This window comes from Suncus etruscus, chromosome 12 (assembly GCF_024139225.1).
Source record: "Suncus etruscus isolate mSunEtr1 chromosome 12, mSunEtr1.pri.cur, whole genome shotgun sequence".
Taxonomy (NCBI): Eukaryota; Metazoa; Chordata; class Mammalia; order Eulipotyphla; family Soricidae; genus Suncus; species Suncus etruscus.
In genome coordinates this window covers 41,598,720-41,613,806 of record NC_064859.1, presented here as the reverse complement: position 1 = coordinate 41,613,806, position 15,087 = coordinate 41,598,720, and the positions used below count along the sequence as shown (strand labels likewise).

The 15,087-nt window shown below is 54.2% G+C and overlaps 2 protein-coding genes across 3 annotated transcripts in view; both read left to right on the top strand.

The window, feature by feature from the left end:
• The window catches only part of NCAPH (non-SMC condensin I complex subunit H), a 101,128-nt gene extending 90,139 nt beyond the window's left edge, over positions 1–10,989 (top strand). The window contains exons 21-27 of the mRNA XM_049784596.1: positions 522–1,103; positions 2,013–2,096; positions 3,506–3,682; positions 4,805–4,883; positions 9,469–9,584; positions 10,547–10,667; positions 10,886–10,989. Of these exons, the coding sequence (XP_049640553.1) occupies positions 522–1,103; positions 2,013–2,096; positions 3,506–3,682; positions 4,805–4,883; positions 9,469–9,584; positions 10,547–10,667; positions 10,886–10,989 (1,263 nt within the window). The remainder of the gene's footprint in view (positions 1–521; positions 1,104–2,012; positions 2,097–3,505; positions 3,683–4,804; positions 4,884–9,468; positions 9,585–10,546; positions 10,668–10,885) is intronic.
• ARID5A (AT-rich interaction domain 5A) lies at positions 9,474–13,562 on the top strand. 2 transcript variants are annotated; one of them, XM_049784844.1, is made up of 4 exons: positions 9,474–9,584; positions 10,986–11,038; positions 11,671–11,830; positions 12,083–13,562. In XM_049784844.1, the coding sequence occupies exons 2-4, from the start codon at positions 11,031–11,033 to the stop codon at positions 13,277–13,279; spliced, it is 1,365 nt and encodes a 454-aa protein (XP_049640801.1). In that variant the 5' UTR covers positions 9,474–9,584; positions 10,986–11,030; the 3' UTR covers positions 13,280–13,562. The 2 variants fall into 2 exon arrangements, with proteins under 2 accessions (XP_049640801.1, XP_049640800.1); XM_049784843.1 differs by lacking the exons at positions 9,474–9,584; positions 10,986–11,038 and having other exon boundaries at positions 11,577–11,830.
• Positions 13,563–15,087: the final 1,525 nt, after the last annotated feature.

The window sequence follows — 15,087 nt, the reverse complement described above, 5'->3', positions numbered from 1 at the left end:
TAAAGGCACAGTAGTTGGGGGAAATCAGAAAGGAAATCCCCTTGGCCTAAAAGATACAAGTTATCTCCACTTTTGAAACATACTGTCAAAAAAAAAAGAAAGAAAGAAAGAAAGAAAGAAAGAAAGAAAGAAAGAAAGAAAGAAAGAAAGAAAGAAAGAAAGAAAGAAAGAAAGAAAGAAAGAAAGAAAGAAAGAAAGAAAGAAAGAAAGAAAGAAAGAAAGAAAGAAAGAAAGAAAGAAAGAAAGAAAGAAAGAAAGAAAGAAAGAAAGAAAGAAAGAAAGAAAGAAAGAAAGAAAGAAAGAAAGAAAGAAAGAAAGAAAGAAAGAAAGAAAGAAAGAAAGAAAGAAAGAAAGAAAGAAAGAAAGAAAGAAAGAAAGAAAGAAAGAAAGAAACATACTGTCATAGGATCTTGGTATTTTTTTGAACTGGGTGGAGGAAAGGGAGCATACTACAACTCCCAGAGTTCCCCGGGAGGGGCGGACTCTGACCCGCCCGAAAGAATCCGATTCACCAATGGCAGCCCAGAGCGGGCCTGTGTGGGCGGAGCCTAAGCGAGGCGGGGCGGGGCCGCGGGGAGGCGGCAGGCGGCCGCGCGGCAATCCTGCAGCTGCAGGACGGCGGGTGCCGAGTCGGAGTGGAGTGCGAGTGCGGCTTCAACGAGGGTCTCCGGCGGCGGAGGCGGAGGCGGCGGCGGCGGCAACAGCCGCGGGACCGCGCCGGGCCATGGGTAAGCGAGCGGCAGAGCCAGGGCGGGTCCCCCGGTGGGGCCGAGGGCTCAGGGGTGCCAGCAGCGCCGGGTCTCCCTCTGCCCGACTCCGGGGCTTGGAGCGGGACCCGAGATGGACTCGGGACGAGCCGGGCCTGGCTTGGCACGCCGGCGGCGGCCTCTGCGCCCGGCTGGGGCCGGCTCTCGGTCTTGGAGAAAAGGCAAAGGCAGAAAGGAAAAAGAAAGTCTCGGCGGAGCCGGGGCTTCCCGGGCGTGCATCTCGAAACTCTCGGTGCCGCCTGCACTGCAACGTCCCGGCCCTCGCGCCCTCCGGAGGGGCGCTTCCTGCCGCGGGTTCTTTCCATCTCGGAATGGGCCCGGCTCGGCTCCCCTCGAGTGTTGTTCTCTCTCTCCCGCCCCCCCTTTTTGGGGGGGGTTTTGGGCCACACCCGGCGGTGCTCAGGGGTCACTCCTGCTGTCTGCTCAGAATAGCTCCTGGCAGGCACGGGGGACCATATGGGACACCGGGATTCGAACCAACCACCTTTGGTCCTGGATCGGCTGCTTGCAAGGCAAACGCCACTGTGCTATCTCTCCGGGCCCTTTTTTCCCCCTTTTTAAGAAACTATTTATTTACTTAGTTTTGGTTTTTGGGGTCACACACTGCAGCGCTCAGGGGTTCCTCCTGGCTCCACGCTCAGAAATTGCTCCTGGCAGGCTCGGGGGACCATATGGGATGCTGGGATTCGAACCAACGTCGTTCTGCATGCAAGGCAAACGCCCTACCGCTGTTCTATCTCCCCGGCCCCTTCTTGTTGTTTTGATTTGCATTTCCCTGATGATTACTGATGTGGAGCATTTTTTCATGTAGCATCAATACTTTCTTTTTTCTTTTCTTTTCTTTTTTTTTTTTTTTTTTTTGATTTTGGTTTTGGAGTCGCACCCGGCGGTGCTCAGAGGTTCCTCCTGGCTCTATGCTCAGAAATCGCTCCTGGCAGGCTCAGAGAAACATTATGTGATGCCGGGATTCGAACCACCGTCCTTCTGCTTGCAAGGCAAATGCACTACCTCCATGCCATCTCTCCGGCCCCTACTTTTTTCTTGTTTTTTTTTTTTTTTTTTTTTTTTAATTTTGGGGCACACCTACAGCGCTCAGGGGTTCCTCCTGGCTCTTCTATGCTCAGAAATCGCCTCTGGCAGACTCGGGGGATCATCTGGGGGGATGCCGGGATCCGAACCACCGTCCTTCTGCATGCAAGACAAACGCCCTGCCTCCGTGCTAGCTCTCCGGCCCCTTCCCTCGAGTGTGGAGTGTGGAGTGTGGTGACAGCTGTCATCCGCAGCGTCTCAGCCCGGCCCTGTCCCATCCCGGCCTTGCTGCGAACGATAGTGAGCGCTTGCCACCGCGGCCCGTTTCCTGAAAGTGACGGGAGCGGGTTTTCAAGAATTTGAAAACTCAACGCGCTTGGAAGAAGCGAAGCGATCGGATCGTTCCTCTTTCGGCTCCAGCCCAGCTGTTCCTGCCTGCTCGTCCCACCCCCCCCCCTTTTTTTTTTTTTTTAGTTTTTGGGCCACACCCAGTGACAATGTGCTCAGAAATCTCTCCTGGCTTGGGGGACCATATGGGATGCCCGCGGTCCGTCCTAGGCCAGCGCAGCAAGGCACATTGCCTTACTGCTCCGCACCACCGTTCTGGTCCCTCCCTCCTCTTTTTTTTTCGTGTTTTCTAGTTGCTCCCGTCTGGCCTCCTCCCGTAGGGACCCGGGAAGAGGTTGGGGGGCTGGGGGTGGCGCGATTGCGTCGGGGTTGGGGCTGCCAACGGGTCCAGAGGGGTTTGGCTACTTGGACAGAGAGGAACCTCACTTCCCTGGCCCAGCGGCTGCGTGGTGGGGTGGAGGAGGGGACTCGCAGGGTTTCGAACCCTGGTGGGACTCGGGATGCTGTGATGTGATGCGTGGGACTCTGATGCCGTGTGTTGCCTTGGCCCAGGGCCCTTTATTTTGGGGGCTTGGGGGAAGCAGTGTTGATGGCCACCAAGAGAGGTCTGTGTGACCAGGGCAAGGATAGTAGATGCTCCTTGGCTCCCTCCTGAATGCCTCAGATGGGGAAATGGGGATTCTCAGAGTGGCAGTGTAGTGTTCCTGGGAAGGACCGTGGATAAATAAGCCTCTTAATGATGATTTGCGATCTGAGAAACCCAGTCCCAAGGACTAGCTAGCCCTAGTATGGCAGTGAGGGAGTGTGACATGGCCTCGCCCCCTATTTCCATGGGGAGAAATTGACCCCCAGAAGCCAGATGGCACTGCCTAGCGAGCCTGCGCCTATTGTGTGAACTTGGATAGGACCAAGGCTCTGGTGCGGTGCCGGTGGACCAGATCCCAAACAAGTTCTTCCCAGGCCTCGGGACTACATTCTCCATAGGTGGAATGGGAGCTTGGATAGAGCTCACAGGGGCCTAGCTTGAATCACTGGATGCAGTCGGTCCTCATTGGCTCAGGTAGTGGCCAGTCTTGGAGGAAGGGCAGGGGAGACTCAGCCATCTCCTGAAGTAGGGGCTGTGGACTCATGGGGGGCTGGGCATGTGGTATCTCACTTTGGGCTCTGCTTTTCTCTATGCTCCCAAAACTCTCACCTTGATCCCTGTACTCCCATACACCCCCTTCCCTTCCTCTGTCCTCCCTTCACAGTTGAGCTGCCTAGGCATGGTTGTGGAAAGTATGATATCTTCTGGGGTCCCCCACGAGACAGGGCTGGTACAGCCCTGGGCCACTCTCCCCACTCCACGGAGTCTCCTACAGCCACCTGGTCCCCGAATTTACAGTAGATCAGCCGCTTCAAAAGCTGTCTTTGTTCATCTCCAGCGAGGCAACGAGAAACTTAAGCCAACAACCTCAGGCGAGGAGGTGGGGCTGGAGCTGGGGGTTGTTACTGAGACTGCTGTCAGCATTACTGTCATCATTGAAGCAGGGTTCCCAGTGGGTGACTTTTCACGAAAGGAAGTGTTGCTTCCTTCCTCTCCAGGGCCAGAGAGAAGAGAGAAAGAGGTGGGGAAGAGAGCAAACGTGAGAGGGCAGGAGAGAGAGAAGTGTCAAGAGTGGCTGTCTCCCTACCCTGACTTTGGGAATCTGTTCACTGACTGGCCAACACCCAGGCAGCTGTTTCTGCAATGCCTGTGCCTTGCCATGGGCTGCTCTGGGGACCAGGCAGATGGGAGTAAGAAAGAGAAAGGCCAATCTCTGTACTCTCCCCAGGGTACAAAGAAGTCAGAGGAGACCCTCCTCTCTGTGGGTTTTTTGGGGTGGGGTTGCTCATGAGTCTCTCTCTCTTTTTTTTTTTCTGGTTTTTGGTTTTTGGGCCACACCCGGCGTTGCTCAGGGGTTACTCCTGGCTGTCTGCTCAGAAATAGCTCCTGGCAGGCACGGGGGACCATATGGGACACCGGAATTCGAACCAACCACCTTCGGTCCTGGATCGGCTGCTTGCAAGGCAAACGCCGCTGTGCTATCTCTCCGGGCCTGCCCATGAGTCTCTTTTGTACTTGTCTGCTTGGTGTTGCATGGCAGCTACTTCAGTGCCAGGCTGCTCTGCGTTGCCTCTCCCCAAACCCCTCTCACCTAAGCACACCGCTTAACAGATAGGCAGGGCAGCTCTTGAGAGAAGAGGAGCAGGAATAATGGGCTTGGATCCATGCACGGAGGACGCAGGTTTGTCCCTCTGACCATCAGTAAAGGGCTCAGCTTCTCTTTGCTCCCACTACAAAAGCTCCACCCCTGAGTTGAGAACCTTTGCCAAGGCTCCTCTGGTCCTCACGCAGAGCTTTTCCCCTAGCAAGTCTGTGACCACCTGTGGTCACAGAGGCTTATTGAGCTTCAGCTATTGTATCTGTGAAGGGAAAAAAAAAAAACCTTCAGTCTCCCCTGTGGTGACTGCAAAGACACAGAGCTGCAAGCTGTAAAATTGCCCGCCTCTCCCTTGCAGCGGGGGCGTGGGGTGTTGGGAACCTCTGCAGAAGCAGACTTGAGGAAACTCCCTTCTGCGAAGTTCCTGACTGCCACGAGACCCTCTTGACGAGACCCTCTTGACGTCTGTGGTTTTAGGATCTGAGGATTGAATTTGACTTTGATGGGAATTCGAGAGTGGAATGGAATCAGCTCCCAAACACAGGCGGGACCTGGGGTAGGTTGGAGACTGGCGTCTGTCACACCTGCCGGTCTCTGGCCACACCCACCGGCCACACCCACCAGCCGCCCAGCCTCGCTGTGTCCCTGTCCGGCCCTCACTCCCTTACTCACTCCTCCTGGCCGCATCACTCTGTCATGCTAATAGTGACACGAGGAAATAGCTGAGGTTTGTGGAGCAAAGTGCCACCCTGTTTTCAAAGCTTTTATCACTGTGAAGAAGCTGTTCAAATCCCAAGGTCTGTGCGGCCTGGGGAGTGCCCAAAGCAAAAGAAAAAGTACAAAAAGAAAGTGCAGGGGCCGGAGAGATAGCATGGAGGTAAGGCGTTTGCCTTTCATGCAGAAGGTCATCGGTTCGAATCCTGGCGTCCCATATGGTCCCCTGTGCCTGCCAGGAGCAATTTCTGAACATGGAGCCAGGAGTAAACCCTGAGCACTGCCGGGTGTGACCCAAAAACCACCAAAAAAAAAAAAAGTGCAAAAGAAAAGAGGCCAGCAGTGGGGAACCCTGCCCCTAAGGAAGCTGAAGTGTCATAAATTTATCTCTGAGTTTAAATGAAAGCCATCAAAACCCCAGATGTGTTTCCCCCAACCCTCTCTCTCCCTCTCTCTCCTCTCTCTCTCTCTCTCTCTCTCTCTCTCTCTCTCTCTCTCGCCATTGCGTGTGTGTGCATGTGTGCGTGCGTGCGTGCGTGCGTGTGTGTGTGTGTGTGTGTGTGTGTGTGTGTGTGTTAGTTACAACACTCAGTGGTGCTCATGGTTTGCCCTGGAGAAACTCAGCTACCACCATATCCACTCTCCAGTCCTCTAACTTCAGTTTCAGACTTTTTGTTGTGGCTGTTTATGTGTATGTGTATAGTGTCAGCGATTGAATTTAGTGCTTCACACTGGGCCGCATGGGCTCTGCTACTGAGTCCCAATTCAAGCTCCACGAATGGAATTTTTTTTTAAATCTTTAATTCCTTTGTATTGTTGCCCTTGAAGCAAGACACTACATTTCCATCAACACTTGCGGAGCTGCTTGCAAACAGCTTTACAACATGCCTAGGGATGTGGCATTGTGCTCAACAGTCCTTTCCTTTGGGAAACAAGTTCTATGGCTGGACCAGTACATTAACACTCATTTCTAAAGGCCCAGGACATGCAGTTGAACAACAGGGACTGGTGACAAAGGTCTAAGGTTGGTCAGAAGAACCCCCCTAACATGAAGATACAGATATTCATAGTTTAGTCGCAGAAGGTTTGGTCAGCTAAGGAATCTGTTTGGTTGCTCATTGCTTTAGAACACAAAGGAACACTAGATCACATACTTACAGGATGGACATTTATGTCCTGGAGAGTGAATTGTGCAAGGCAACATGATGTGCACGCACACATGCCCGCCAGTGAATGATAGAAAGTCCAGACACAGCCTTCAACTGTTCTTAGAAGCTGCTAGATTAGTAGCATTTGAAGTTGGAAGGGTCAGAGGTGATCCTGTAAGTGCTGGGATACTCTAAACAATGGGGAATATGCTTAAATTTCTACCTTCAGTGGTGCTACAAGAAAACAGTGAAACAGGTTCTACCATGATTGTCATTGTCCCCATGAGTGACCTTGATAGGCAAGGGCAGGCTTTTCTTCTGTCACTAGGCATGCCCTCTGGGTCTGAACTCAGAGTGGACTTACCTACCCCCCAGTCAGGGTGGGGTGCAGCAGAGTCAGTCCCATCTGTGGGGGTTGCACACAGGGATGACTATCCTAGGAGTCCCTACCCTACTAGGCATTAGGCCTAATATTAGGTCCTTCCAGCACTGAGACATGTGGTAGTTGGGTCCCATGTCACCTCATAGGGGAGTCTCAAGCTAATTTTTTGTAGCAAAATCCATTTTCCAAAAGAAGATTTACCTAGATTCCTGATCCAGGTAAATGATGGGGGGAAGGAAGAGGGATTAAATCAGGGCAATCTGGGAGGATCCAGTGGGGGGTCAGGAGGAGGGAAGGGCAGAAGTGTCTCTTGTCTTCTCTTGTCTTCCTCTCAGGCTGTGGAGGCAGAAGCAGGGCACAGAGCCCCTGCAACACACAATCCCCAGGAGTCCAGCTGGGAGGAAACAGAGTCTGAGTTCATGTGAGGACTGGGGCAGGCACAGAGATAAAAAGTATTTGCCTTTGTGGCAAGAACTCAAGTCCCTTTAGTGTGGGTCAAGCAGCTCAGATTGGCTATGTGACCTCCTTTCCCGGTAATTTGAGTGCTGACTCCAGAAGTGCTTCCCTGCATGTGACCCAGGTAGAAGGAACCAGGAACACTGGCAACACCTCAGTGGACTGGTGCTTGCTTTACACCAGGTTCCAATCCTCAGCATCACCTGGCCCCCAAGCAGAGTCACGAGTAGCCTCCCCTAGCCCCTAGCACTACAACCAAATAAAAATAAAATGTGGGTAGGCTTGTTTGATAGGTGCCTTACTACCTGGCTGTCCTCTGGGATTTCTGGAGGGCTTGCAGTCAAGCATGGGCCAATGAAGTGGGGAGCATAGGCAATAGGGTTTCCCAGCAGGATTATATTGGGCCTTGATCCTGATCCCTCTCTTTCTGAGACCTCAGGGTCATGGCTGGCCAGGGTTACAGCCCGATTGCAGTTGGGTTCTGAGAAGGAGCAGATGAAGGAGATCTGTAGATGTGGGGTCTGAACACCAGCAGGAAAGAAGGGAGAGACAGCATAGGAGAGATGTGGAGGAGACAGCAGATAGTGGAAGGAAGCAGCTATGCTAGTGATGCTGGCCCCCATCAGGATTGATCCCCAAAGACTTCAGCACTCTCTTCTGTTTCATGGAAGTACAGGCCAAGGCAGTGTGGTCAGTCTCTGGAGATTGGCTCTGTGGTGAATGGCCAGGAACTCACCCGAAACTCTTCTGGGGACAGGCATAGGGCTTCTGCCAGGTTGATCTGAACTCTTCCGAGACTTGGTGAATTTGATAAGAACCACAACAGCCATGGCAATGGTGACACCAATCCACTGGACTGGTGGCCAGAAAGACCTTGTTTGGAATCCAGGTTCCCAGAAAGAGGAGAAAGGGAGCCTGTCTACAAAGTGAGCCCCCTCAGAGCAGGAAGTGGCTTTGTGTTCTGGAGCAAGCTCTGCTGTCAAAAGCCCAGGCTCAATCCCCAGCACAGTAAACAATAAACACATTAAATAAATCAAATGGAGCCATTCTGGGACTAGAGAACATACCTAACAGGAGAGCAGGGGCTGGGTGCTAAGGACCAGCCAGGCCATTGAATGTGTATATGTGGGGCATACATATGACAACAACCACTGAAGGGGACTTGCATCATGTGTGTCTAGTGTTGGAATGGATTTGTTATACTTAAAGGGACTCTTGTTCTGTGTGTTATGATTAGTAACAGTAGCAGTAAGGATTATCTTTCTGCCATTCCTTTCCTCTGTTTTTGTTGTGCTGTGCTGCTTTAGGTTGTGGTGCTTGCAGACATGCTCACCAGGGCCCTCAGTACAGGCACCATCTGCCTGTGCCCTGAGAGTGCACTCTCTGTTGGAACACTGAGGGCCCCACACTGCAGAGCCTCAGGGACCTGCTCAGTGCATTTTGGGCCAGCCAGAGTCAGACTAAAGTACATTTTTGCTGCTGAGACATCCCCAAGCCCCAGTAAATATGATGATGGTGCTGCTGCTGCTGCTGCTGATGATTGTTTTTGGACCACAATTGATAGTATTGACTTTGTACTCAGGATCACTTCTGGTGGGACTCAGGGAGAGCATCTGAGGTGCCAGGGATTGAACCTAGGTCAACTGCATGAAATTCTAGGCCCTCAGTAAAGATTTTCTGGGTTGAGAGCCAACCGGGAGTATGGAATAGTTGCTATTACATTAATAAAAGGAAAAAGACAATAAGGGGAATGAAAGATAGTATAGGAGTTAAGACACTTGCCGTGCAGTAGCCCATCCTGATTTGATCCCTAGCATGTCACCTGAGCATTTCCAGGAGTGATCCTAAACGCAGAGCCAGGATTAAGACCCAAGCACCACTGGGTGGAGCCTCAAAACAAAAGCAACAATGGGCCCAGAGCAATGATACAGAAGGTAGCATGTTTGCCTCCCATGAGGCCAACTCAAGTTCTAACGCCAGCATCCTGATTGGTTTCCTAAGTACTGCTAGGGTTTATTCCTGAGTGCAGAGCCAGGAATAACCCCTGAGCATTGTGGATATGATCCCAAACCAAAATAAGGCAAAATGAAAGGGGGAACTAGAGTGATATACTATGGGTAGGGTATTTGTTTTGAAGGTGGCCAACCCAGATTCGATCCCTGGCAACCTGTGTACATAGCCAGGAATAGTCCCCGAGTACTACCAGGTTAGATCCAAGACAAACACACCCCCTTGTCCTCCACCCCTCACCCCCCACAAAACCAAGAAAGAAAGAAATGGAATAAAAACATGGTCTACACCCCTGGATATCTGGGACTCAGGACACCTGGCAGAAGCAGGGGTACTTGATCCAGCCAGTAAGGACTGAGAGCCACTACTCTTCCCAGTTCACATCTCGCTGTTCTCCGTCCTCCCCTCTCCCTGTTCCTTCTTCTTTCCAGCACCTCCAGTTAAAGGGAAAAGGAGATCCTCAGAGGAAGGTGACCCCCAAGACCCATCTGAATCCCCTAAGCTTCATGATGAGCAGAACAGGAGCCAGAGCCTGGTCCAGCTGGAGGTGAGTGTGGCGACCACTGTGGGGATGAGTCCCCGGTCATGTTCCCAGCCTGTACAGAGCCCCCCCCAGTGAGCATGGAGCCTCCACCCAGGTTCACAGCCTCAGCCTTAAGTGGGGGTAAAGGTAGCTGAGGGCACTGTACCCTGATGTCACCCACTTTACACCCCTCACCCACATCCTTCTACTCAAGCACATTACAGCCCCTCTGCTAAGCATGTTTGAGCCCATTTACTCAGAAGCACCGGGACTCTGCAGCCAGTCATTCCAGCTTTTTGCTCGGATGGCACTAATGGGAGTGAAATCTGGATTTATGTAGAAAATTGGCTGAAAATTAGACTCAGAGAAAGGATGGGGAGAGAAGAGCTACCTCAAGGAGGCACATGTACCTGCTTTCCCTCATAGCCCTGTGGGGCCATGGTTTCCCACACTTGCTCTGTCCATGCTGATGGCCTCGGATGTCTTCCTGGTGCTTGGAGTCTCCCCAGGCAAGATCTGGGGCCACTGTCCTTCTGTTCTGAGCTACAGCCCAGGAAGAGCCTCTATTACCCTCTCGGAACAGAAGTCTGCCTGTGTATGTGCCCAGAAAAAAACAGCAGATAGGCCTGTAGGTCTGAGGCTGGGACCACAGGGGTCAGGGGATGGCCCTGGGTGCCAGAATGCACCAGACACCTTAGCTCCTTCTTCTTGGATGCCATGTACCTGCAGGCATTCAGGTGCCAATGTGATACACTCAGCAATGAGCACACTGGACATGAAAAGTGGCCTGGACATAGTGGGGCCTTGTGCCCCCAGCTCAGGTCCTCTGTGCCTTCTGAACCCCAGAGACACTCCAACCCAGAACAGAGGCAGAGTTCTGGGGGCCTTTGAGAACCTGGGCCATGCTGCCAGTGGCTTCTGCCCATCCCTGGCCACCCTGAGGAGTGACTAGGGCCTTATCCCAGTGCCTCCTGTTCTTTCCCTAGGACTCCCCTGAGGCAGGCGGGGAGCGGGAGGAGGAGCAGGCCTTCCTGGTCAGCCTCTACAAGTTCATGAAGGAGCGACACACGCCCATCGAGAGGGTGCCCCATCTTGGCTTCAAGCAGAGTGCGTCCCTGGGATGCAGGCAGGGAGGGGGGCCTGCAAGGGACCCCAATTAGGCAGGGCATGGGCAGGAATCTCAGCTTAGGGTTGCCCTGGCCACTGCTTGCCCCTTGGGGTTGCACATGGAAGGGGAAGCCCCCCCCCCCCGCCCCCCCGAAGCAGAGGGCTGGTAGTGGGCGGGCCAGCTTCCATCCTTACTGACCTCTGGGCCCCATGCACAGGCCCAGGGAAGTCTGGGAACCCACAGTGGCTTTATTGCTGTGAGCTGCTCCACTCCCACCTCCCTGCAGAGCCTGACATGGCCCTGCCCTCTCTTTCCAGTTAACCTGTGGAAGATCTACAAGGCCGTGGAGAATCTGGGGGCCTATGAGCTGGTAAGGTTGCCCCCTGTGAGTACTTTCCTGTAGCTCCCCTAGGAGAGAGAGGAACCCTGACAGCCAACAGTGCCTGGAGGCAGAGGCAGGCTTGGGGGAGGGTCCTATTTTCTCTCAAGCTCTGATGCCCAGAGCAAGTCATCTCCCCATCTGGCTGCTCGCCTGCCCTGCCTGTTGGAAGCTGCTGTGCCAGCAACAGACAGGGAGCAAGAACTGGCTGGTGAGCAGGTCCCCACTGCCTCGTGCAGCCGCTGCCAACTTGCAGTGTGCCCTGCCAGTCCCTGCTGCAGGGCCTGAGCCTCGGGACCTGGCCAGGCCTTCACCTGGTGCTCTTGCAGGTGACTGGCCGGCGCCTCTGGAAAAATGTTTATGACGAGCTGGGAGGCAGCCCGGGCAGTACCAGCGCCGCTACCTGTACTCGCCGACACTACGAGAGGTACAGGTGGGGACAGCAGATGGCAGCAGAGGGTGGGCACACAGGAGCAGTGGCATACATGCAGGTCCCAGCTCCTCAGAGCCCCACACATATGCACCGGCTAGGCAGAAGTGGCTGAGGAGTAGAACATGGAAGACCTGGTGGGTGTGGGATCCCCTGCATTGGCTTCCCTTGGACACATCCTGCTCCTTATCAGGCTGGTCCTCCCATACGTGCGGCATCTGAAGGGGGAGGAGGACAAGCCACTGCCCCCTTCCAAGCCCAAGAAGCAGTACAAGATGACCAAAGATTCTCGTGAGGACAATAGTACTGTGGAAAGGCTCAGGAAGGCCAAGGAAGAGAAGTTGGGAAGCCAGGTAAGCTGTGAACCCTGCTGGGAGGCCCTCACAGGCCTGTGGACCTCCCTGACCCCCTACTTGGAGGCAGAGTGTAGTGATAGGGGCATGTTTTCTGCCCACAGGTGCCCAGTGAGCACTCTGGGATATGTCCCCAGGATCTGTCCAATAGGGGCAGACTCTAGACTAGTCTTCTCAGAAGCTCCTGGAAGCAACCCAGGGTCCTGGTGTGGGCAGGCCAGCAGATGAGGTACAAGGCTTTTCTCATTCCAGATGCCGCCAGAAAAGAGCAAAGCAGAAGCCACCACCAACCCAGTCCAGCTCTCCAGTTTAGAGCCCACCAAGGAGCGCATGGAGCAGTCAGGCCCCATCTCTGGGCTATCTCTGCCCCATGTTAGTGCCAGCGACTGCCCTGAGGCCTACAAGCGGCTCCTGTCCAACTTCTACTCGAAAGGAACACATGGCATAATGTCCCCACTGGCTAAAAAGAAACTCTTGGCCCAGGTGAGCAAGGCTGGGGCCTTGCAGTGCCGGGAAGAGAACTGCCAGCATGGAGCAGAAGGCCCTCCCAGGAAACTCCCAGAACCCTCAGTAATCTGCCCTCCAGAACATCCCGTGAGCCCAGTTGAAGCGGCAGAGAGAGACGGGCAGATGCTGGGCACTCAGGAGGCACTGCAGGGCCCTGGACGCCGCCCTGCAAAGGAGGCACCCATGGGCCCTGGGCTGTCTTCCCCCATCTTCACCAATTGTTTCCACACCTGCCCCACCAAGGTGCTGAAGCCGGTCAGCCAGCACCCCCAGGACTTACCCCATCTCAAAAATGGGGTGTTGATGAGGCCTTGCAGCAAAGAGGGGCCACAGTTTGTGTGGGGAGGGGATGCCAGCCACCCTTCTGCCTTCCACAGAGGTAGCTCCAAGGACAGCAAGCGCAAGCCCAAAGCCTGCTGGGTGTCCCCTATGGCCAAAGCCCCTGTGGAGAGCCCTTCATCCCTTCCTGCCTTTCCTGGCAGCAAGCGCCACCTGGAGGAAGAGGGTGTTGCCCATGGGGGCAAGAAACTGTGGGCTATGCCCCCCTTTCTGAAGGAGGTGGATGCCAAGGAGTGTGAGGCCAAGACTATAGGGCCTGACCTGGCTGTTTCCTGCCTGCTGGGCTCAGCTCTGGGACCTGCCCTCCCCGAGGCCTACAGGGGCACCATGCTGCGATGGCCACTCAACTTTGCCAGTAGCCTGGATCCCTTGAAGGGCCAGGCCTCCCACCCCTTCAGTCCTCTGGTCATCCCCGCCTTTCCAGCCCAATTCCTAGCCAACACTGCACCCTCGACCATGTCCACTGGACTGCAGTACTTATCCCCGGCCTCTTTTGACAATGCTCTCCACCACAGACTATACCCAGGCTCTCCTGCCTGGCATGTGCCGCCTGCCACAGCCTATGCTGCACCCCACTTCTTTCACCTCAACACCAAGCTGTAGGCCTACTCACTTGTGTGGAAAGGGTGTGATTTAAGCTGTCAGGTGCTGCCAGGGACTTGGGACTGAGCTGTCCTGGGGTAGGTTTGGCTAGGCCCCGGGGCCTGGGCTGGAAATGGCTTATCTCGAGGAAGTTGCTGGGGCTTCCATGTGGTTAAGTCTTGGGAAGGAGGTTATGCAGGGCTGGTGGCACCCTGCTAGGCTCCTACGAAGTGACCAAGAATGAGGTACAAGAAGCAGGAAGCTGTGTAGGAAGAATCCAATAAAGGAGCAACATTAACGCCCAGCCCTGAGTATCTGTGCTGTGGGCCTCCCAGAGGCAAGGGGCAATGAGCAGGGGGATAGAGACCATGTTGGGGCACTAGGCCCTTCCAGAGCTTGCTTGTTTTCAAGCAAAACCTGAAGCCAAACCTGCTGACCTGGCAGCCCCCAACACTGGTCCTGCAACCCTGATCCAGTGTCCCACCATGGACCGGCCATCTGTGCTGATTGTGCTGGTGGAAGCAGAGGCTGGTTTGGTCTGTGCTAGCAATGGACAGACTTTGGATCCATGATTCAGCCCATCCCTGCTTGCTCCATTTGACAGCAGGGGCAGCTGGGCAGTGTGGAGGGGGAGTCAGCCTGAGAGCCATGTGGTGCTGAGGGTGGTCTTGGGCCCATCTTGACCCTGACTATCTTTCCCCACCACTCACTCTAGGAAGCACTGTAGACACCTGTCTCAGTTGGGGGGAAATCCCTTTTCCAAACCTCCCCTTCCCTGGAGTTGGGTCCCCGTGAGACCCTGGGTAAGCACACTGCTGTGGTGGTCTGGGTCTGCAGGTGTCTCTGACCTGCACTAGACCTCACCCTGCTGCCCATGCATTCTCACTCCAAGCTCAGGCTATGAGACAAGCCTTGTGATACTCTCTGGGTAAGAGGATAATAAACTCTTAACCAGGGGACATGCCACCTGCCTCGTACAGAGGGTAGCTGCAGGGCTAAAACCATCCCAACCTGTTTCCTCTCCAGGAGTCTCCTGTGCAAGGAAGGCTCAGCCAGGCTAAGCACCCCCCCCCCCCCCACACACACACACACATCCACAGGGGCCAGGACAGTAGTTCACAGACTGCGGAGACTTCCTGCCTCCCTCCTGGGAAAAGGACCTTGACTCCTGAGTCCCTGACTCTTACCTGTACCCTCAGTGTCCAACCCTCAGCCACTGGACTCAGCTGGACAAGGAGGAACAAGGAACTGAGTGGGGCCATAAAGTTAGGGGTCAGACACTCCTGTACCCTGCAGTGTGTTGGGAACTGAGGAGGAGCAGTGTCACCTGTCCTAAGGTGGGGGAGTGTCACAGGGGAATAGCATGGCACAGGGACTTCTTGCACAGAAGTAAGTGGTGCCTGAGTCAGCAGGATTTGGGCCCAGAACAGAGCCAAAATGGTGGTGCCCTCTGGAGGTCACTTTGGGGACTACCCTAGCTATACTCTGAGTCCTAAAGGGGTAGAGATAGTGGAAGATGCCAATATATACCTAAGGTTGATGCAGGCCATGCTTTGTGGAAACCTCTGTGCTCTGTGCATGACAGGCCTTTCCCTCCTCACCAGTCCAGGAAAAAGCAAGATGCCCGTTTCCTGATGAGCAAACAGCTCTGAGGACTGGAGGCCCAGATTTGGTGAGCTGACAGCCTGTGGTAGGCAGTCTCCTGGGCTCTCCAGCCCTAAGTGGCTAGCATCTTGCCTCTATACTGCCTGGTTGCTCAGGCAACCTCAGGCCACCAGGGCTGGCAGAGCACTTGGCTTTGGGATATAGACAATGCATCAGGGCTCTTT